Source organism: Molossus molossus, unplaced genomic scaffold (genome assembly GCF_014108415.1).
Source record: "Molossus molossus isolate mMolMol1 unplaced genomic scaffold, mMolMol1.p scaffold_m16_p_1, whole genome shotgun sequence".
NCBI classification, from domain to species: Eukaryota; Metazoa; Chordata; class Mammalia; order Chiroptera; family Molossidae; genus Molossus; species Molossus molossus.
Genome location: NW_023425344.1, coordinates 189,747,731 through 189,771,489, shown reverse-complemented (window position 1 = coordinate 189,771,489; position 23,759 = coordinate 189,747,731). Strand labels below are relative to the sequence as shown.

At 45.2% G+C, this 23,759-nt stretch overlaps 1 protein-coding gene across 2 annotated transcripts in view; it reads right to left on the bottom strand.

The window, feature by feature from the left end:
* TMOD2 (tropomodulin 2) overlaps nt 1-22,727 on the bottom strand; it is a 46,014-nt gene extending 23,287 nt beyond the window's left edge. Inside the window, exons 1-4 of one of the 2 annotated variants that reach the window (XM_036270781.1) lie at nt 22,663-22,727; nt 8,370-8,567; nt 6,221-6,377; nt 2,411-2,533 (exon numbers count right to left, since the gene is read on the bottom strand). In XM_036270781.1, the coding sequence (XP_036126674.1) occupies nt 2,411-2,533; nt 6,221-6,377; nt 8,370-8,495 (406 nt within the window). In that variant the 5' untranslated portion in view covers nt 8,496-8,567; nt 22,663-22,727. The remainder of the gene's footprint in view (nt 1-2,410; nt 2,534-6,220; nt 6,378-8,369; nt 8,568-22,662) is intronic. The other variant, XM_036270772.1, reaches the window with a different exon arrangement.
* Between the last annotated feature and the right edge of the window lie 1,032 nt (nt 22,728-23,759).

Here is a 23,759-nt window from a genome sequence, read left to right as displayed (position 1 = left end):
CTCATCTGTTCACAGGTGGCAGAGACGCACCTCTGAGCTCCTCAGCAGCTGTGTTATAATTGACATATTAGAAGAAGGGACGTGGCCAGCACACCAAAAGAAAGAGCAAATGTTTAGAGCTAGCAAGTCTAGGGGTTAAGAGGGGCACCCAGCAGCAGTCAGCCAGAGTTTGAACCCTATCATGTACTACCTGTATGACTTGAGAAATTACTAAATGCCTCTGAGCCTCGGTTTCCTCATCTGTAAAATAAGGATAATAATTATACTTTATCTACTACAAAGGTTAAATGACTTCTTATGTGTCAGGCACTGTTCTAAGTGCTTTAGAAATTCCTGCTTGTAATTAAGAATTTGTCACTGTGTTCCTGGCATTGTCTAGGAACAAAATGCCCTATTTGATAAGCACAGGCCACTGAGACCACCCAACAAATATATCTTGCTTTGGCCCCATACTCACTAATAACTTCTAATTATCATTTGGCTCCCATTGCCAAGTGTTAATTTTTGTGTTATCCGTTCCTGTGAACCTGGAAAGCGAGTCAGCCCCACCCCCTGATCCCCAATCTGAGCTGCTATGTCATTGACAAGATCAAGTCTCCAGAACAGCAGAGCTGAGAACTAGACTGGGATGGATAGTGACCATACCGAAATGCGGCCGCTGTGCAGGTGCTCAGTGCAGGTGCTGATGAACCACCTGTCCTGCTCTCGGTCTGCTGTAGTAAGGTGGGCAGGGCACTGCTACTCTTCCAAAGGCTGGCAGCCCATTCACCCAGGGACTGCTCTACATCTTCCTGAGAGAGCCACCCTAGAGGGGACGCTGCCACCCACCCTAACTGGGCTTCCTCCTGAGCGCTGAGGGGCACTTGCTGAGGGAGGGAGGCTACGTAAAATGAATAAGCCAGTTTTCTTTTGGGATTATGCCCCTAGTTTTACTACATGAATTTTAGGATCTAGTATCTTCCAAATGATGGGTGTTTATCTCTTTCTTCCTTCTTAGGTATTTCCTGGGAAGTTAAGCCCAGCCCTGCATTCTCCCTTTGGGCAATTCCAGTACAGACCAGGAGGCAACCTTCCGGAGGAACAGTAACCACGATATGATCCCTCCACAGCAACCACAGGGCTAAGAAGACTGGTCATGCTGTGGTCGGTTTGGCTCAGCGATTAGAGTGTTGGCCCACTGACCAAAGGATTGCAGGTTCAATTCTGGTCAAGGAGGGCATGTACCTGGGTTGCAAGTTTGACCTCTGGCCCCGGCTGGAGTCATGGGGGGAGGCAACCAGTTGATGTGTCTTTCTCACCTCAATGTTTCTCTCTCTCTCATCCCTATCTGCCCCCCCCCCATCTAAAAATCAATGGAAAAATATCCTTGGGTGAGGATAAAAAATAAAATAAAGAAGACTGGTCACTGCTAAGCACCTTCCTAACTGTGGGGCACAGGTGCCTCAGCTGCTGCAGTGACTTCCGAGAGGGATTCAAGAACGTGAATTTAATACTGACCACTGACAGCACAGAAAGAGGCAAGTCAGCTGGAATGGCTTGCATGCTATTAGAATAAGGCATAGCTGGTTCTCCTGGGAGGAAGGAGATTGTAATGACATGTCTTCCAATGGAATAAAAATGTGAGAATTCTTGCTAAAGCTACGGGCTGTTTTTTAAAGCACTGCTCTCCTGTGATGACCTAATGACCCGAATAATCCACATATCCATCCCATTTGGAAAAAAGTGCATCCCACTGGGACACAAATATGCTGGGATACGAGTGGGCTCTTTCTCGAAAGATATACAAGAAATGGGAGGGGGCTAAGGTAATTAAGGTGAGAGACTTACTTTCATTAAATATTCTTTTGTACTTTTGGGGCTTTTTTTTTATCTGCATGTAAAACCAATTCAGATACTATTACCAATAATTATTGTTGCTACTGTTAAGAAAACTAGAAAAAAGGTCAGCAGATTGGACTGAATGTGGACGTACCATACTGAGTGGACAACAGTAAATTACTCCTGTTCCACAGTTCGGTTTAACAGACCTCTTAGTGGGGATCAAATGGAATGGCAACTGGGGAAGGGCAAGAACTTCATGGAAATTTTGTGATGAGAAAGTGCCAAATATGAAAGCTCTTTAGAAAGCAGAAGGGCTGTTGTTTTATCGCCTAACTTCTCAGCACTCCTTCATCTTTATTCCCTGACTTCTTAGAAACTCTTGAGTTTGGTAGGATGGGTATAATTGGGGCATTTTATAGCCGAAATAAAGCAGAATGCTTGCTCAAGTCTTACAGCTACATAAGACTGAAATCAACCAGGCATTACAATCAAAATCAGTAGCTAAGGAGAAGCTCAGAGGCTACTGCTATGGTGCCAGCCTGGAGGTCCCAGAGCCAAACAGGAAAGTGACCCAGAGCTGAAGACTAACCTGCAAGATCGTAGAGTTCGGTGTCGGAGGCACTGGCCAAAGCTTCTTCCAGTTCTGGATCAAGGGTCACTTTTTCTTCTTTACGAGTTTCTATGGGCTTTTCCTTGGGGATAAAGACTCTCCCTTTAAATCAGAAGAAAAACAAAACCATTGTGTGCTGCTGCCTTATTGCAGGGTAAGTAGACCCACTAGAGAATGCAGCTCTGGCCATTAAGAGCCGAGTCATTAAGTCATTGCACATCCAACTGGGATGCCTTAATGGCTGAGATGATGCCAATATCAATAATCCACCATTGCAGGGAAGGAAGGTCAGAGGAGTTCTGCATTCTGCAACACTGAGTTCCAAGGAGACTATAGTCCTTACACAGAGAGAAGTGGCTTCTACCTCCCTCCCTTCCATCAATCAACAGCATTACCCTTAGACTTGGGCAAGGGAGGCCCTGCCATAAAACCCACACTTTCTTATTTTTTTAAATTTATTTATTTTTGTTACAGATGTTTCTCCTTCCCCCCCACAGATTCCCCCCTCCCCTTCCCACCTGCCCTGTCCCCAGCTTTGTTGTCCATGTCCATTGTTCGTGCATACATATAAGTTCTGTGGTTTATCTCTCCCCCACCACCCCCTCTTCTGGGGATTGTCAGTCTGTACCCCACTTCCATGCCCTTGGGACTACCCCATTCCTCAGACTGTTATGTTCGTTATATTCCACAAATAAGTGAGATCATATGATACTTGTCTTTCTCTGTTTGGCTTGTTTCGCTTAGGATAATACTTTCCAGGTCCCTCTATGTTGTTTCAAAGGATAAGAGATCTTTCTTACAGCTGCATAGTACTCCATTGTGTATATGTACCACTGCTTTTTAATCGATTTGTCTACTGATGGACACTTGGGCTGTTTCCAGATCTTAGCTACTGTAAATAGTGCTGCTACAAACATGGGGATACATGTATTCTTTCTGATTAGTGTTTCAGGCTTCTTAGGGTATATTCCTAGAAATAGGATCACTGGGTCAAATGGAAGTTCAATTTTTAATTTTTTGAGGTAACACCATATTGTTTTCCATAGTGGCTGTACCAGTCTGCATTCCCACCAGCAGTGCACTAGAGTCCCCTTTTCTCCACACCCTCGCCAACACTTGTTGTTTGATGATTTGTTGATGGCGGCCATTCTGCCCAGTTTGTCACTCTTCAACTTTACTTTCTTAATAAAATGACGTTAGCCCTGGCCGGTTTGGCTCAGTGGTTGGAGCTTCGGCCTGCGGACCAGAGAGTCCCGGGTTTGGTTCTCGCTAGGGGCACGTACAAAAAAAAAATAAAATGACATTATCAGTGGTGCATGACCCATTGAACACACATGGTTCGGAGCAGCCCGGACGCCTCGGAGGCGAAGGCGGCACTGCTGTGACTCATGCCAGCAGGAGCTGTGTTCCTCCCCCATGGCCATGACACAGGAGCTCAGAGATGGCATTCACGCGATTCCATATTTATCGAGTGCCTCCCCAGTGTCAGTTTCTGTGCTAGGGTGTTAGAGAGACACAGCCTCACAGTGGAGATCTCACTCTAATGTGGAAAACACACAGTATCCGAGACGAATACACAAAAGGATAAATACCGTCACAGTGCTGTGAAAGTAATACATGAGTGTCAGGGCAGAAAGAAGGGGTCTATTCAGATGAAGGGAAAGCTGGAGGCCCAGAATGTAAAAAATGGGCCCTGGCTGGTTTGGCCTAGCGGTAGGTGGGTTCGATTCCGGTCAAGAGCATGCACCTCAGTTGCACGTCCCTGGCCCTGGTCGGGGTTGTGTGGGAGGCAACCAATCGATGTGTCCCTCTCACGCTAATGTTTCTTTCTCTCCCCCTTTCTCTCCTTCTCTCCCCCTCCCAGTCTGTCTGAAGATAAATAAAAAATATCCTTGGGTGAGGATTTAAAAAAAAAAAAATGTTAAAAATGGGGATGTGTGTCAGCGGGAAGAGTCCACAAGAAGACACTGAGATGGGAAAGCAACTCGGCAGGTTCGGGGAACAGAGGGAAGATACTGGGGTTGAGGCTTAGTGAGAGAAGGCAGTCAGAAAGGTGGGCAGGGTGAACTCTCCCAGGACTGTGAGGACCACAGTAAGGATTTGGGGCTTTAAGCAGAGAAGCAACATGATTTGATTTGTGTTTCAAAAAGACTGCGGTAGCCTAGGCTGGTGTGGCTCGGTTGGCTGGGCATCATCTAGTGCACTGAAGGGTTGCCGGCTTGATCCTGGGTAGGGGGCATGCAGGGTGCAGCCCACTGATGTTCACGATGTTTCTCTCTTTCCCTCTCCCTTCCTCTCTCTCTAAAAATCAATTTTAAAAATCTTATAAAAAAGATTGTTGTTTCCATGAGGTTATCAATGATTTCATTAGTACCTATGGGCCCAAGTTGCCATCTATAACTGAAGAACCCGGGCAGGTAATTGGTACCCACTTCTTCCTCCAAAGAGGGTAAGTGTTGAAAGTAAGGAGGCAGGGTTTCCTGTCTTGATCCTGAGTTCGCTCCATACTCCTCAGGGCCTCCCCAGGTCTATCATAGTGTTTCTCTCACTAGACTGCAAGCTTCTTGAGGGCAGGGCAGGGGCTTACTCACTGTGGCCCCAGCACCTGGCACTTGGCTCAGCACAGAGAAGGCAAATGCTGAATGAATGAATGATTTACTGCTCTGACCTCTAAAGGCAGCATCTAAAGGAACAGAGCCAACGCCCAGACGCGGAGTAGACCTCTGCAGCAGGTAAAGCACCGGGCTAAGAGAAACCACTCACACCTACGGACCCTCTTTCAGGCACAACTCTGCTTCACACTTCCAATACTTTTTCTTTGGGAATTAAGATTTTTTTTTTTAATAGAACTAATTTGAGTACCATCACACTCTAAGCATTCATTTAATTAGCCTCCATGCTTCTTTGCTACTTAGTTAATGAACTTTATTTTTGGGAGCAGGTTTTAGATTCACAGAGGAAAGTACTGAGAGTTCCCATATATCCCCTGGCCCCACACTGACAACCTCCCCTCTATCAATATCCCACAGCACAGTGTTATATCTGTTACAATCAATGAACCTACATTGATATCATTATTACCCAAGGCTTATAGTTTACATTACAGTTCACTCTTGGTGGTGTATATTCTATGAGTCTGGAAAAATATCTACACAAATATCCATCAGCCATGATTCCTTTTTTTAAAAAATATGTTTTTAGCCCTGGCCGGTTTGGCTCAGCGGTTAGAGCATTGGCCTGTGGTCCCGAGAAACCCGGGTTCAGTTCCCTCTAAGGGCATGTACCTCAGTTGCAGTTTGTCCCTGGCCCTGGTTGGGTCATGCGGGTGGCAGCCACTCGATGTGTCCCTTTCATATCGATGTTTCTCTCTCTCTTCCTCTCTCTCCCTCCCACTCTATCTGAACAAAAAAATGGAAAAATATCCTCAGGTGAGGATAAAAATAAATAAATAAATAAATAAATAAATAAATAAATAAATAAATAAATAAATATAAAATATGTTTTTATTGATTTTTTAGAGAGAGAGGGAGAGGGCAACACTCCCTACTGGAGATTGAGCCTCCAACGCGGGCATATGTCCTGACCGGGAATCGAACAGGTGACCTCTTGGTGCATGGATGATGCTCAACCAACTGAGCCTCACTGGCCGGGCTGCTATGATTCTTTTTTACTACTGAATCCAGTTTATGGGCTTATTTCCCATTCCCAGGTCATTTTCCTTGCTTGACCTTCCAGGACAACGCTCTTAGGAGTACCTCTGTCCCAAGATGCACCACCTGTTGTCCTTACCTTTCTTTTCTCCAGTGAAAGGCACAAAGTCTTCCCTGTCTTTCTGTTCCAAAGCCTCCTTCTCCAGGTACATGAGGAGGTGCTCGCGGTCAAACGGGCCGGTGGCTGCTTTCTGTGTCTGGTCTTTCTGTCGGAATCCAGCTGGTAGCAGGGCACTCTGATAAGACAGAGGTATGAGCAGGAAGGAAGGTGTCTGCCCAACTGATACTTTGTTTCCCCCCACCCCCCACTGTATATGAGGGAAGCATATGACGGATATCTGTGCGGAGATGTGGGGATGTGGGTGTAAGCTCAGAATGGGGTTCTTTGGCATATCTGAGGCCCTACTTGCTCTAATATCCTGTGCTGAGTGGAGGGCTCCCAGCGAGTGCAGGCAGCACACAGATGGCTGGAGCAGCTTCTGGTCTTCTGCAGCTGCCTTCTAGAACATGATGACAAAAAGCCAGCCTCCCTTCACAGGCTCACAGATCCCACTTAGGTTTGGCCAGATCGGTAGCCAAGGTACAACACGGAAGGCACACGGAGATTCTACAAAGGAGCCATTATGGCTACACTCTCTTATTTCTAACTCCTCTTCTGGGAAAACATCCAAGCAGGTAAGTGAATATTATCGTAGATGTTGATACCTGCTTGATTAAGCTCAGAGATTCCTTCCTTAATTTTAAACAATACAAACAGAATACTTATATTTTTAAAAGTAAATACAGCCTGCCCAGCCGGTGTGGTTCAGTGGATTGAGTGTTGTCCTGTGGACTGAGAGGTCCCAGTTTGATTCCCGGTCTGGGCACATACCTAAATTGTGGGCTCAATCCCCAGTAGGAGTGCAGGAGGCAGCCAATCAATGTTTCTATTTCTCTCTCCCTAAAAAAAAAAAATCAACAAAAGTAAATACAGCCCCAGATGGTTTGGCTTAGTGGTTAGAGCATTGGTTCACGGATCAATGAGTCTCGGGTTTGATTCCAGTCAAGGGCATGTACCTCGGTTGCAGTTCATCCCTGGCCCTTGTTGGGTCATGCAGGAGGCAACCAGTTGATGTGGCTCTATCACAGCGATGTTTCTCTCTGAATCTCTCTCTCTCCCTCCCTCCCACTCTATCTGATAATAAGTGGAAAAATATCCTCAGGTGAGGAATAAAAAAAAAAAAGTAAATACAATCTGCCACATCAGATTATCATATAAATAATTTTTAGTGACATTTTTATTTATAGCAAAATCATTATTTTGGATGCCACTGATTCTAAGTTTAATATAATACCAGCAGGGCTGAAGAAAGTGCTTGCTAAACAAACACTGTAACAAGTTACTTAGCTTTTCAAGAACTCATAAAAATATTAATATACTTGATATCATGGTCATGGTTATTCTAATCTACCTATTGTTGTAGGATCACCAAAGATTTCAAGATATTTATACATTTTTTAAAAATATGTTTTTATTGACTTTTTTAGAGAGAGGAACAGAGAGAGAAAGAAACATAGATGTGAGAGAGAAACACTGATCGGCTGCCCCCTTGCACATCCCCTACTGGGGATTGAGCCCGCAGTCCAGGCATGTGCTCTGACTGGGAGTCAAACTTTACGGTGCGTAGGATGATGCCCAACCAACTGAACCACACTGGCCAAGGTTATACATTTTTTAAAAAACTAGATATAAAAAAGATCTGCCTTTGAGGTTAAAGACCTGGTTTAAATACCATCTCTGACATTTACTAGTATGGGATCTTAGGTAAATTACTTTTTCTAGTTTTCCCCTCATTTATGAAATGGGAATAATATAATTTACCTAAGGGGCTTTTGTGCCTAGCATAACGTGTGACTCATAGAAGAAACTTGGTAAGATTTGTTCCTTTTCTCTCTTTCCTCTCTTGTCTCCCAAGTCAGACTAGTCTTTCATCAACCAATGGAAACTATTTTTCCCCATTTTCGTTAAACTGGTTTTTGAGAACTACTACATTTGCCATATCATATTATAGATGGTTGTTACTGAGGGTCTCCATAAATGTGTAAGAATGTGACTCAGAACCAATCAGGGAAGAACACAGAATTTGCATTTGGGGCTAAGAAATTTCTACACTATTGTTTCAGGACCATGCCATGCTATTTACCCTGGACTATCACCAACCACACTGCTTCAGTTCTAGGTCACTAACCTCAGGATCTAGGTCATCAAGAACATTTTCCAAGTGTTTCAGTTCCTCTTCTGAGAGTTTTCCAAGAAGCTCATCTTCATCAATGTTCTTGTATTTCTCCAGCTCTTTTTGAAAAGGGAGTGCCATGGTTTCTCATATGCCTTTCTCATGGGCCACGGACATTTAAATGGGCCAGCTTCCCGAGACTTCAGAATACTACTAATAAGAAAGAAACACTGTTATCTCCTTTCTGTAAACAGGATTTATTAACAGGAGATGGGGCTATTCTATCTGCCAGTGAAGTCTCTATTGGACGCATAAGTCAACAAAAAAGGCAATATTACTTTCATTTGCAGAGCAACCTGACCACTTACAAAGTGTTTTCCTACATATTATTTTACTTGCTTAGATCTTTACAACAACCTGAAAAGAAAGCCTAGACAAACATTAAGAACCCATTTTACAGATGAAGAGTCTGAGATAAAGAGTGGCTTGAGGCTCCAGAACTGGCATGTGCCCGGCCTTCTGATTCCCAGGGTAGTGAGAGTCTCTCTACCACACTACTCTGCCTCCTCCAGCTTTCCACAGAAAGCTCAGGAACAATGCATGAATTGTAAGGCAGCTGTGAGAAGCACGCTTGTGTCTTTTCAGAGAAAGAGTGATATGAAGAATACAAAATGGGGTTCATTCAGGAAAGAGTGTTTGGGACGTCCGTGTGAGAAAGCATTGTCCAGTGGCTCCTCCGCCATTAAACCAAGTCGATTCTAAAATCCTGGCTGCATGAGCACCCTCTCCACTTTCCTCCTCTCTTTTCCTTTTCTATTTTCTCTTTAAAAAAACAACACCCAAATATATGTATATGTATATGTGTGGGTGTGTATAATTTTTTTATTGATTGCAGAGAGAGGAAGGGAAAGGGAGAGAGAGAAACATCAAACCCTGGCTGGTGTGCTAAGTGGTTAGAGCACTGGCCGACACATTGAAGAGTTTGGGGTTTGAGTCCTGGTCAAGGGATGTACCTGGGTTGCAGGTTCAATCTCCAGCCTTGGTCGAGGTGCCTGTGGGAGTCAACCAATTGATCTCTCTCTCTCTCTCTCTCTTTTTCCCTCCCTCCCTCCCTTCCACTCTCTCTAAAAATCAATGAAAAAAAATCCTCGTGTGAGGATTAACAAAAAAAGAAACAAAAAACCCAACATCGACCAGCTGCCTCCTTTGATTCCCCACTGGGGATCGAGCTCACAACCCAGGTATTGAAAGCATATTGGATGCCCTGACCAGGAATCCAACTGGTGACCTCCTGGTGCACAGGACGATGCTCAACCAATTGAGCCACACGGGCCTGGCTACCATTCTCTTCTTAGTCCCATTTCCTTTTTGTTTCCTGGGCCATCCTGCTTAATTCTTTTTTTTTTTCTATTTTATTAATGTATTTATTTTTTTCTTTATTGATTTTAGAGAGGGAGGAAGGAGAGACTTAGAAACATCAATGAGAGAAAACATCGACTGGATGTCTCCTGCATGCCCCCGACTGGGGATCGGGCTCACAACCTGGGCATGTGTCCTGACCGGGAATCGAACCAGGGACCTCTTGGTGCATGGGTCAATGTCAAACAGTGAGCCACACTGGCCGGGCTCCTGCTTAATTCTTTACACCCCTAGTCCATTCTCCTTTCAGTCCCCTCTTTTTATACCACCTCATCCCTAAACTTCCACTCACAATGAAATTTTTACTCAATCCCTCGTTTTTTTGCAGAGGATTTTACAGGTATTCCCTAGAAATATAATACTGCATTCAGGAAATAACAGTGTACTCAACCAACTGTGTTTCTCCTTAGGAGGTATTATTATCAGTTAAAACAATTCATATTTGCTGTATAGCCGTCCCTCGCCACTTCGTGCTTTGACTTTCGCAGCTTCACTCTATCACGGTTTTTTTAAATACCATACCATACCATACCATACCATACCACACCACACCACACCACACCACACTACACCACACTACACTCGAAAAAACTGCGATAGAGTGGAGCCGCCAAAGTCGAAGCGCGAAGTGGCGAGGGACAACTGTATGTAAATAAAGAATTCTACTTTGTGGAAATTCATTTATTGCAGTAAAGTCTGGAACTGATTAACCGCGATAAATGAGGGCCGACTGTATACCCACTAATTGCCAGGCAGAGTTCTAGGAAACAGGAACACAAAGATAAACAAGATATGACCTCTTCTCCAAGGAGAACACAGCTCAGCAAGACACACACATAGGATAGTACCACTTGCTAAGTGTTGTAACAGAACTGATGTATAAAGTAGGTTTAAAACACATGAGGAAATGATTGGATAAGGGGTCTAAGTTTGAGAGGACACTGTGAAAAAGAGGTTGAGGTTGAGACTTGAAGGAAGAGGTCACAGGGAAGATATGAGTGGGGAAGGGTCATTCTTAGGACAAAGGGACAGCATAAACAAAGGTACAAAAAAGAAGGTACATGGTAAGTTGGTGAACACTTTGTGTGTCTAGAAGGAAGGGTTTCAGGGAGGGGAGGGCAAGAACTAAAGACAAGGAAGAGACCTGTGAAGGGCCTTCCCTATATGCCTTGCCAAGGAACCTGGGCTTTGCTCTGTTGGGAGATACGAAGCCACTTGATGGCACAAATTTTTAAAGTAGAGGAATGACCTGGGTAATTCAGACAGTAAGAATGAAAGATGAGTTGCCATGGAAAGAATGTTGTTCCCTCTCCTTATTAATCCAACTATTCACCATATTCAAGTTGGTGATTTTCTATTTATGCGTTGTTTCCATAGATGATGTAACTCTCTTCCTTTCATCAGCCCATCTTCTTTTAGCTTTAAATGCTATATTCCAGTAAAAACAAAACAAAACTCATCCCACTAAAGTCAGAGAAACCCACTGGATCATATGCACTTTGTTCTGGTCCCAGCTACCACCAATTTACTGTGTGATTCTGGACAAGGATCTCAATCAGCTGGGCACTTAGCCACCAAACGAATTGGTTGAACTACCCTCCCTAACGAATTCCAAGATGCACTGTTTCCCACATCTGAAACTGAGATGTGTCTTACAATGATGGCTCTACAACCCGTGACACAGCAGCAGTCGAGATACACTTGTCACTGCTACATATGCATAAAATATCAAAATGAGCAGAACGGGTGTCAGGGATTTGGAAAAAAATCCCAGGGACTCTTTTACATCCTAGTGACGAGGGAGGGGAGAGGCAGCGACTCAGGTGTATTTAGCGACACTCTCAAAGGAAGGTCCAGATTAGGCCAGTTCCATATAATTACACAATAGCTTAAGAGCCAACATCAATAACTTTTATAAAATTATCATTCTTGATGGCACAGAGGAGAAACTGGGTGGAAAAAACCAGACACTGATGACTGTGAGTCAAAAAAATGATTCAAAAAGTTGGAATCTGAACATGAAGACATTTTAAGAATAGCAGCCAATTCATTTCACTTGCATTTTCCCTTTTAATGTATGCACAGGGATGATATGTTATTTTTAAAATCTGTGTGTATTCATAGCAGCTTTATTTGTAATAACCAGAAATTGTAAACAACCTAAATAATCATTAGTAGGTGGATGGATAAACAAATTGTGATATATCTACATTGTGGAATCCACTCAGAAATAAAAACAAATGAACTATTGATACACATGATGACATGGATGAATCTCAAAATAATGATATGGAATGAAAGAAGCAAGTGCCAAAAGAATGCATATGGCACAGATTCATTTATCTAAAATTCTAGAAAATGTACACTGATCTATGTGACAGAAAGCAAATCAGTGGTTGCTTAGGGATCAAAGAGAGGTACAGCGAGACAGAGGGACAGATGACTAAGGGGCATGAGGAAATGGGGTTATGCATATGTTCATTACTTTTGCTGTGGTGATAGGTTTACAGGCGCATGAATATGTCAACACTTATCATACTGTGTACTTTAACTATGTGCATTTTATTTTATGTCAATGAAAAAAGACTTAAAAAACCTGTGTGTAAGTCTACAACAGCTTTTTTCAATAAAGTAAAAAATTATATATTTTTTTATGAGAAGGCATGTACCATATTTTAATTTTTTCTTAGCGGTACATAAAATATTGGTGTGTTTTCTTTATTGATGTTTAGAGAGAGAAAAAGGGAAAGGGAGAGATAGATAGAAACATTGATTAGAGAGAATACTGACTGGCTGCCTCCTGCATGCCCCTCACTGGGGATCGTGCCCACAACCTGGGCATGTGCCCTGACCGGGAATCGAACCAGAGCTCTCTTGGTGCATGGGTCGATGTTCAACCACTGAGCCACACTGGCCGGGCTATTGGTGTGTTTTCAACTGATTGTATCTTAGAGTTGATAAGGTTCTATTTGTATTTCTATTCCTGGATTCTACCACTATACCCCTACCCCTTTCCTTCCCCTGAAACAGATCTGCTTCCCTGATTTTCTAGATGTTACCACTAACCTACCAGTCAGTCACTTCCGAAGCTCAGACTCCTCCCCTTCATTCCATGTCCGGTTGGTTAGCCATCTTGTAGAATCTTACTGCACGCTCCTTTTCACACCATCCCTTCCTGTCACTCTGGTTTTAAACTTTGGTTTCTCGGGGCCTGCACTACTCTAATCGCATCTTAAAAGATTTCTGTTCTTCCCTCTAGGCCACCCAGAGCACCACGATCAGATCATCTTTCTTAACAGTGCTAACAAGCCACTACCCTGGTGAAGGACCTCAACGGCTCCCTCGTGTCTACAGAACATTCAGACAGGCCAGCATCCAAAGCTCTGTAATTTGGCTTTGATCTGCACTTCCTGTTTTCTGTTTTCATTACTTTCCTAGGGAGCCCTCCAATCCAGTCAAAATGGGTTATTCACTCTATGTGGTAGACAGACTAATACCTCCCTAAAGATGTCCACGTGCGAATCCCCAGAACCTGTACATGGCAAAGAGACCGGAGTGATTAAATCAAAGATTTTAAAATAGGGTAGTTAACCTGGATTATCTGGGTGGGCCCAGTTAATCACAAGGGCTCTTAAAAGAGGAAAGAGAAAAGCAGAGGAGTCAGAGAACAAGATGTGACCACAGAAGCAGATGCAGTTGCTTTGAAGATGGAGGAAGGGGCGGAGAGCCAAGGAATGGGGGGAGGGAGTCTCTGGAAGTTAGAAAAGGCAAGGAAGTAGATTCTCCCCTAGAGTCTTCAGAAAGGAATGCATTCACTTTAGCCCAATAAAACCTGCTTTGGACTTCTAACCCCCCAAACTGTAAGATAATAAATTTGGGTTGTTTTAAGCCACTGAATTTGTGACAGCGGCAACAGAAACGAATATATTCTTTCATCCATGCACTTCCATTTTCCAACGTAATTGTTCTGGACATCTTGTTTGCCCCTCCACATCCCCTCTCCACCCTGTTCTGTGCCCCAGGAGGAGGATGAGTTTACACTGCACCAGTGGGCTCCATTGCTCTCTGGTTTCTGTTTGGCCAATAGGAGGCACTAGCAGGAAACTGGAGAGCAGGGGAGAGGGCGGTCCAGAGGCCACGTCTCCTATTGGGCAGCCTTCTTTATACAGCTGCACTCCCCTTGCTGACTTCAGTCCTTGGGGTGGTCAAGGGTCTGTCTGTGGCTGGGGCCAGATTTCTGCCTCACTGGATTCCTTAAACCCTCCCTACATCTTTGTAAATAGTCTCTTTATGAAAATTCCTTCCAATTATTCAGTTTGAGTGTGTCCTCTGTTTCTTACGAGGGCCATGGCTGATACAGTAATACCACTTGGAATGCCCTCCTTCGTTCTCATGGCTTATCCTTGTGCTCTGCCTTTGAGCCCTGGCTCAGATTCCAGCTCCCTGGGACCACAGTCAGAGCTGACCGAGGCCTCAAAGATCACCCGGTCCAGCAGCACAGATGGGTTTCCTCCAACTTCTCTGATCACTCCGCCTCAGTCTCTTTGGACAATTCCTCTCCCTTCACTGTAAATACTGGCGAGTTGCGTGGTCCTGTCTTAGATCTTCTTTTCTCACACTACACATTTTCCCAGGGGGAACTCATTTCAATGTTTTAATTATAACCCGTACCCTGAAGATCCTTAAATCTTTGTTCCAGACTTTGTTCCTGAGGGCTAGATTTATATATTTCCAACTGCTGAACTGACATCCCTATTTGGCTGCCTCAGGCTCCCCAGAAGTACTCTCACCATCTTTCCTTCCAAACAGCTTCTCTTCCTTGTCTCCTCTCCACTCATCAATCGCCAAATCCTGTCTTTACCCAAATCTGTTAAGAATCCACCTACTTCACTCTACTGCACTGCCCCCTCCCTCTTACCCCCTACCAATCCACTCGCCATACAAATGACCAAAGTGATTTTTTAAAAACAACTCTACTCTACTTACTTAAAATTCTCCAGAGGCTTCCCATTGCCTTGAGGATACAGCTCAAATTCACAGTCTGGCCTCTGTCATCCTCACCAGCCTCATCCTGCACTGCACTCCCCGCAGCTCCTCCTGGCTCCAGCCTCCTGGACCACTTCCAGGTCCTGGATCATGCCTTATGCTGTTCCCTCTGCGGCGCGCTCTTACCCCCTCCTGCTCTGGCTCACTGCTGTCCTGCTCATCTTCTAGTCTCAATGTGAGCTTCAACTCCTCAGCGAGGCTTGTTCAGACCCCCAGACAAGGTCAAGCCACTCCTCACCCCCATGGCACACTACTTGATCAGAGCTTTCTTTGCCTTTATAGCAATTGCTTATTTTATCTTGTTTTCCTTGGTAACCTCGGTGAGGGTGGAGACTCTATCAATTTTAGTCACTGTTATAATCCTGGCTCTCGGCACAGGTCTTGAACCAGAGCAGGCGTCCAATGAATATTGCGCAACAAATGCCAGATGAAGGAAATGAGCTCAGAGAGGTGAAGTGACCTACTGGTCTAGAGCTCATTTCGATATCTGCCTCCACGCTCTGTCAGGGAATTTTCTGAGGCCACAGAAGTTGCTCTGCTTCCTCAGTTAAAATTGCCTATGTTCACAATTTGCTGTTCACCCCTTGTTCTCCCATTACCTTTTCATGTATGTTACATCTATGGTTCTCTTTCCAGCTACACCACAAATTCTAAGAAAAAGGACAATGTCAAAATCTTTACATTCCTTTTCCAGCTCAGGTTTGTATAGTCATTCAACAAACATCTATTAAAAACCCATGTTTTCCAGACACTGCTGGGACAATAGGAGTAAACAAAACAGATGATATCCTGTGCTCCAAATGAGCTTATGGTTTTGCAGTGAGAGACACATTAATTAAGTAGTTACAATGACCTGTGTTTTTAAAAATATTTTTATAGTCCAGCCAGTGTGGCTCAGCGGTTGAGCATTGATCCATGCACCAAGAGGTCGCTGGTTCAATGCCCAGGTTGTGGGCCCGATCCCCAGCAAGGGGTATGCAGGAGGCAGTCAATCGATGTTCTCTCTCATTGATGTCTCTCTCTCTCTCCCTTACTCTCTCTCTAAAATCAATAAAGAAATAAAAATAAAAACAAATGAATAAATAAAAATATTTTAAATGATTTTTAGAGAGAGAGGAAGGGAGAGAGAAACATCGATGTGAAAGTGAAACATGGATTGAACCTGCAACCCAGGCATGTGCCCTGACTGAGAATCGAACTGGCAACCTTTCAGTGCATGGGATGATGCCCAGTCAACCGAGCCACACCAACCAGGGCTACAATAACATGCTAATACTATGGAACAACACCTGGTAAAACAAACTGCAAGTGTTGTGTCAATGTACCAGGGGATCTCAAAGCCAGAGGAGAAAAAAAGAAAAGGTGTGTCCTCCTGGAGTACAACTTTGAGTTGAAGATTTGAGGGAAAGTTATTATTTTTTAATAACAAACACAGATATACTAAGAAGAATGCAGCATTCACATAGCTTTTAAAATCAAGTCGCAGATTCCTGGCTCATGGCTGGCCTGCTTTAGCCCCACCCAGGCCCCAGAAGGGTTCACATTTGTCCTCTCCTGTTAGTGATGCCACAGTGGAAAGTTTGCAAAGCACTCCACAGCCTCACCTCCGGAAAGGGCCTGTCCCATGGCAAGCACTCAGCATGCAACAAGATACTAATGTGCACACTGGAATGAGGCAAGGCCAAACAAGGCTTCAGGAGTCCAGGTGGGCACACACCGAGCCAGTCAGGACAACGGAAACAGGAGTAGGGAGTTGATGGAAGGAGGAATGACTTGGGCCCTCAAATAACTCTTCCTATTACCCAAATATACATGCCCTGAGGAGGAAATCAAGGAGTGCAGGGTTTTTGGTTGTTTTTTTTTTGCTTCCCTTTCCATTACCTTCTTTGTGAACTGTGGGAGGGAGAGAGAGGAAGAGAGAGAGAGAGGAAGAGAGAGAGAGAGAGAGAAACATTGACCTGAAAAGGACAAGGACACATTGAGTGGTTGCCACCAGTACGACCCAACCAGGGCCGGGAACAAACTGCAACTGAGGTACGTGCCCTTAGCGGGAACCGAAGCCGGGTCTCTCTGGACCGTAGGCTGACACTCTAACCGCTGAGCCAAACAGGCCAGGGCTGAAAGGTTGTTTTAAATGGGCAAATCAGTGCCACAAATTGCTTCAGAGTACATCCTTACCTAGGAAAGATACAAAGGACTGCTCTTGGAAAGGACAGACCACATTGGGAGGGAAGGGGGAGGGATATGATTGGAGAAGGGGGACCGGGGATTCAACTGTACTGGTGATGACTTAATCCCAAGCGGGGTTAGTCAGTAAGGGAGAAGTTGTTATTCCTTATCACATATCTTCAATATTTCATAATAATTTTTATAAGAGCCAATCTGTATAAGAGCCAAATCTACATTTTCTTAAGAATAAATAAATTAGAATAAAATCAGCGTATCAACATATCCTTCAATAAAACTTGAACTGATCTTACATATTTAATTCCTTTCTAGCTGTGGGTAAATACAAAGATGTATACAATACACATAGCTTGTGTTTTGGAATCTAGCTATTGAAGATGGCATCGTCAAGTCCGTTTCTTTTTTTTTTTTTTTTTTTATCCTCACCCGAGGACATTTTTTGTTCAGATAGAGAGGGAGGGAGAGAGAGGAAGAGAGAGAGAGAGAAACATCGACGTGAAGGGACACATCGAGTGGCTGCCACCCACACGACCAACCAGGGCCGGGGACAAACTGCAACCGAGGTACGTGCCCTTAGCGGGAACCGAACCCGGGTCTCTCGGGACCGCAGGCCGACGCTCTAACCGCTGAGCCAAACCGGCCAGGGCCCGTTTCTTTTTTTAAACAACCAAATGGCTCCTGCCATATTCTAGATAATTCTTGCAAGAGATAAAGGACAGAGAATAGGTTGAAATAAGGAGGAATTTCAGGCAAAAGATGTGACTAGGCAATTGGAGGGAACAAGCTGAAGGAGAATGAGAAACAGATCTTACCAGAATGAAAAGTCTGTATCTGAGACTATTTGTTCTTAACTTGCCAATCTTACAACACGAAAGGTGGCATAGCTCAAATTGTGCTTGAAAACAGTCTCCTTTGAAAACAAGGTGCCCACCAGGGACCATCCCCCTCCAGGTTCAGAAGACGGAAGACTAAAAGCATGAGCCCTGGAGTTAACCAGCCCTGGGTCTGACGGTTACAGACCCACGAGTGGATGACAACCTCTCCAAGCCTCTGTTCCTTTCTCTATAAAACAGGCAAAAGACAGTCCTTTTCTCAAAAGGTGGAGGTGATGCTAAAAGTCATCATGTGTGTACTGGGTTCAGTGCCTACCACACACACACACCCTCAGTCAAAGCCATTTCTCGTCTGTTCTCGGTCTGGGGATAATCTGCTTGGGGTACGTGTTTCCTCTGTTATCTTTGTCAGGCTGTTGAATGTAGAGCGGCAGCATGCTGTAAGAGCCCTGAGTCAGTGTTGCCAGCTGCGGCAAGCCACCGTGTGTAGGCTTTCGAAAGATAGGTTTCTACCTGGGCAGGAAGCAGCCAAGAAACTTCTTGGCTGGGGCAGAAGCTCTTTAGCATGAAAGTCTTACTGTCACCTGGTTTCTAATTCTATTGTCAGGTTCCACTTCCTGCTGCTGCCTTATCCCTTTGTCTGGCCGTATTCTGTTTTCTGGGGAGTCTGTGATTCTGCCTCCTTGCCTTCCACTTGGCTATTTGTGTCGGTTTAGTTTTTAACTCCCTATTGGTTCTAGCCATGTCCTCTCATCTTGCCTTCAGGAAGTTATCAGCTTTTCACTTCCTGACTGGCACTAAGGGTTCCCTACTTTGTGTCTTTTGACTTATGTACCCCTCTGGCTTCTGCCGGCTTATGTAGTTTTTGACCCATCTACATGGTCTCTTTCTCTGGTGTCAGTATCCCAGGTGTTTTTTTCATCCTCACCTGAGGACATTTGCATTTATCTTCAGATAGAGCAGGAGGGAGAGAGAGAGGAAGAGAGAGAGAGATACTGATGTGAGAGAGACACATCAACTGGTTGCCACCCACGTGACCCCAACCGGGGCCAGGGACAAACTGCAACCGAGGTACGTGCTCTTAGTGGGAACTGAACCCGAGACTCTCTGGTCTGCAGGCTGACGCTCTAACCGTTGAGCCAAACTGGCCAGGGCTGTATCCCAGGTTTTGACCAATGCTTTGTTATGACTTATGGGTATGTGTGCACCTTGACTCACAAATGCTTACCAAGTGATATGCAAAATATTTAGCAACTGGTATGGAATGGGCACTGCCCAGTCAGAATGGTTGTCTGCTATACACAACAGAGATGGCTGTCCTTGCATATACTAGCTGAATAGAGGCCCAGTTCACTAGACTCCAGACCACTCCAACCACTCTGATGACAGGCCTCCTGTTTCTTTCTTAAGGCTAGTGCCTCAGACTTGTTTCTTACTCCTTATGTCCAGGCCTGTTTCATGAACTCCTGTTATCCACAGTTCTAGAGATGACCTCTCATTCCCACTTTATTCTGCTGTCTCCAGGGGAATCCCTATACACACACACACACACACACACACACATTTCAGGAGAGCAAAAATATCCTTGTAGCAAAAGGTTCTTATAACATTAAGTGATGTATATTAAGAGTTATTTCTGTTTTCTTGGTCTAGAAAAAGGAAGTAGTCATTGCACATGCCTTCTATGAATGTTTTGTAACCACTTGGAGTCTATGAGGAAACATTTGGTTGTATGTAATTTACAAATAAAGGGAATGAAAGGAAACCCTACAACTTCTGTCTGTCAAAAAGCTGGATGTCTTTCCTCCAACACTTCCCTAACTCAAAATAAAAAGAACCACCACCTGGACTGTGCTTCTACATTTACACAGATCTTGAACAAAGAGAGAAAAGGAACAGGGCTTTCAAGATGGTTCGTGGGTAGGGCTAGAACTTCTAAGGTTTGGGGATTATTAATACTTTGAGGTTAGCGTTAGGAGATGGGGTGTCCTAAGAAAATAATTGATAGTGGCCAAATGAACCAAAAAGGGGAACAAAATGATCCCGCTCATATCTGCAATAGTGTTTAAATGTTGGGAACTTGAGGCCATAGATTCACTGTAAGTGCCCACTTCGCTGCATCTGTCTGTCACAGACCACACAGCCTTCCTCAGTGCTCTCTTTATTTACTTATCTATTTTATTGATAACCCTCAATTTTTTAAGATACGTTTTTATTGGTTTTCTAGAGAGAGAGCGATAGAAACGTTGATGTGAGAGAGAAACATTGCTCAGCCACCTCCTGCACGCCCCCTACTGGGGATCGAGCCTGAAACCCAGGCATATGCTCTGACAGGGAATCGAACCGGGACCTCTCAGTCCATGGGAAGACACTCAGTCCACTGAGCTACACCAGCCAGGCGATATCCCCCAATTTTTTTAATTCAAAAAGTTTCAATCTACAAAAAGGCAAAAGAATACTACAATAAGCACCTGTATACCACTGTCTTTGATTCACCAAATGTCATCACTTTGCTGTATTTCTGAGCTTGCTGTCCCACTTAGACCTTTATTCCTGAACCAGCTGAAAGTTACAGAGATCATGACACTTTGCCTCTAATACCCACATCTCAAAATAAGTACAGAGTCCTACATAATCACAGTACCACTACTGCACTTAAGACAATTAAAAGTAATTCCATATTATCATCTAATGGCCAATCCATATTCAACCTTCCTCGATTGTCTCCAAATCATCTTTTATAGCTCTTTTTTTTTCTGATCTAGGATCCCAAGTTCACAAACTCCAATTGGTTGTCACACTACTTGAATATTTTAATCTTTAACACTCCCCTCTCCTCCAGTCTTCTTGGTAGGAACACTCCATAGTGAAGTTATGAGCAAACTTATTGCAAACCAACAGGAGACCCATTCTAGGTACTGGCAAGCCTGATCACTAGGCTAAAGTGACAACCTCCTCATCTCTCCAGTGTAAGGACACATTTTCCCCAGGTAATCTATGGTGAGATACTTTGAAATAATGTGAGAATCCTGTTCTCCCACCACCTTTCACTCAAAGGTTTTGTACCTTGGATGAGTCTTTGTCTGAATCAGTTATGTTAGGGTTGGCAGTGTACTGGTTTTCTGATGCCTTCTATTGTGTAGTATTTATTACTCAAATAAACCTTTCAGTCAGCACCTGTCCTCTTTCCTCAGTGTGCCTACTTTCTGGTTACTTCTTGCTGGGGATTCCTCCCCACAGCCTTACTGATCACATCTGACCACTGCTGCCCCGCCCTGGGGAGCCATTTGCTTCTCTCTTTACCTGCTGATCTCATCACTTCACCTTCAGCAAATCAAAAACAAATACAACATGTTGCCCACGCATTTACAGTAATCTGTAAAAATTAAAACAGTGGTTATGCAATTTTTATTGGGTGAGACTAAAGAGAGTAGATAGAGGAAATCACTTTTATTAAAAAAAAAATTACATTGCCTAAGCCCTGAAAAATCTTTCCTCCTCACTAGGGTAAAGCCTGTCACAGCCTTTCACAATGATGTTGAACAGAGCACCCTCATCTCTTCAGTTCCCTGATGTGCCAATCTTGGGAGAATAGAGGTTTAGAAATCAATTACCCAAATGTCCCATTTCACATGGAAGAGGAGGCTCAGAGAGGTGAAGGGACTTGCCCAGAATCCCTCAGCTTCTTAATGGTAGAGCTAGGACAAGAACCCGTCTTAAAAACACCTGTTCCAATGTTCTTTTCATCCCCTTTCCAAGTACCTCGTGATTCGGATATGGGTAAGATGAAGCCGTAGCATTTCATTGCTAATTTGCATTTGGCCCGCATCACCTTCTCACCTTTGAATTCTTTTTTTTAATCAAGTTTTAAAATTGTTAAAATTTTTTCTTTATTAATTTTAGAAAGAGAGGAAGGGAGAGGGAAAGAGAGATAGAAACATCGATGAAAGAGAACATCCACTGGCTGCCTTCTGCATGCCCCCCACCTGGGATCTGGCCAAAAATCTGGACATGTGCCCTGACCCGGCATGTGCCTGACCTCTTGGTGCATGGGTCGACGCTCAACCACTGAGCCACACTGGTTAGTCACCTTTGAATTCTTTAAAATTCCCGATGAAGCCTTTTATTAATATTATTTTTTAAGGCATTTAAAAATCAACCTCCATTTCTGCATGTCAACGGGGAAAATTTAGGAAGACTCAAGGGAACACATGCTACCATTTCTTTAACCAGGGAAAATAGAAGGGTCTCGAGGCTCTGCATCAGGCCGCTCTCTGAATGCTCTTTCTCCGAGGCGGAATCGCCCTGCAGGTGACAGCTCCAGAGATCTTAGAAAAAGGCTCCAGCCGGAATCGAGCCGGAGTCCACCCTTCCCCACCCTTCCCCGTCGCCCGCAGTAAGGAAGCAGTGAGAGGCATCAGTTGGGCTGCAGGCGCTCGTCAAACGTACACAGGAGAGGAGAAAGTGGGAAACAAAGCCCAGGGTGGAAAAACCCAGCCCCGCAGCCCTGGGAGGACAGGAGACCGCGCCCTCACTGCAGCGGCCGGCGGGCTGCAGAGGCTGCAGAGGCTGCAGAGGCTGCGGAGCCGCAGTGCAGAGTGTGGGACCCACATCCCGCAGGCAGCTCCCGCCCGTGCAGCCCCGCGCAGCCCGCGGGGCCGAAGACGCACGAGGCGGCCCCGCTCTCCGCGCCCAGCCTGCCGAGCGCCGACGCCGCAGAGCATCCTCCAGCCGCAGGGAGGGCGCGGCCGCCCCCGCGCTGCCGACCCGGGCTGCAGACAGCGCCAGCCCCGGCCGGCCCCCACCACCCCCTGCGCGCTCACCCGTCCGTGCGCCCATCCTGGAGCCGCGGTGCGAGCCGTCAGTCCGTCAGCCCCGAGGTAGCGGGGCCGCGAGCAGGGGCGGCGCCGTGGCTGGGCGAGCGCCGCGATCAACAGGCGGCTCCCGACCGGCGGGCGCGGCGCCCGGGCGCGCGGCGGCAGCGGAGCAGGCTGGGAAGCGTAGTTCCGGCGGCGCGGTGTCCGCGCGGAGGCGGGACCCCCCACCTGGTCCCCGCTCCCCTGGTCTCCACTCCAGTCTTTCCCTGCAGTGTCTTGTCCTAGAACCTCCGTCCCTAACCCGTAAGCGCTCTGCAGGCCAGGAGAGTCTCAGCCTTGGGAAAAAGCTGTGCAGGCTCTTTGAGAAGATAAGGCGGCAAATAGGGTGGGGTGGGGGTGGGGTTGGCCAGGGCTCCTCAAGCTTGTGGGGAGCTGTGGGGTGAGTGAGCATCTTTGCATGGAAGTCTTGTCAGGACCCAGTTGAGATACAGACCAGGCTCAGATACAGACAGGCCTGCCCTAGGTTTTACTGGTTTCCGCGGAGGAGTAGCTGGGTACCTGCTTGGGGATGGGGAAGTATGCGAGCAGATCTGAAGTTTGGGGGTGAGGGTAGTGGAGATCCCACGCACATGCAGTAGAAGCTTCGTTCGATGCGAGGCCGAACTACATATAGCCTTTGAGAGCCTTAGTATCCTCATTTGTAAAGTAGGCTTAAAGCATGATTGTGAGGACCAAACGCGTATTAGGTGCATGCGTCAAAGTGCCTGTTTCTGGCACGTAGCACATGCTCAATAAAGGTTCCTTCCTTGGGAGTTACAGGGACCTTCCCGGACACACTTTTTACCTGGAATGCCCTACATAGAATGCTAAGCTTAAGATAGCTGTGCCTTGTTGGGCTGGGTAAATAAATGTTAAAACTCACCGGGTTTATTGTCAGCTCATCTTTGAACATACACTGAGATGTCATCTTTGCCAGGTTCCTGGGAACTAGAAAGAGAGAAATGGAAGTGGGATGTGGTGACATATGAAAAAATACTGAAATTACCAAAATGTATGGCATAATGGGGTTATCTTCCAGAAGCTTTTTCTAATTAGACCTGATC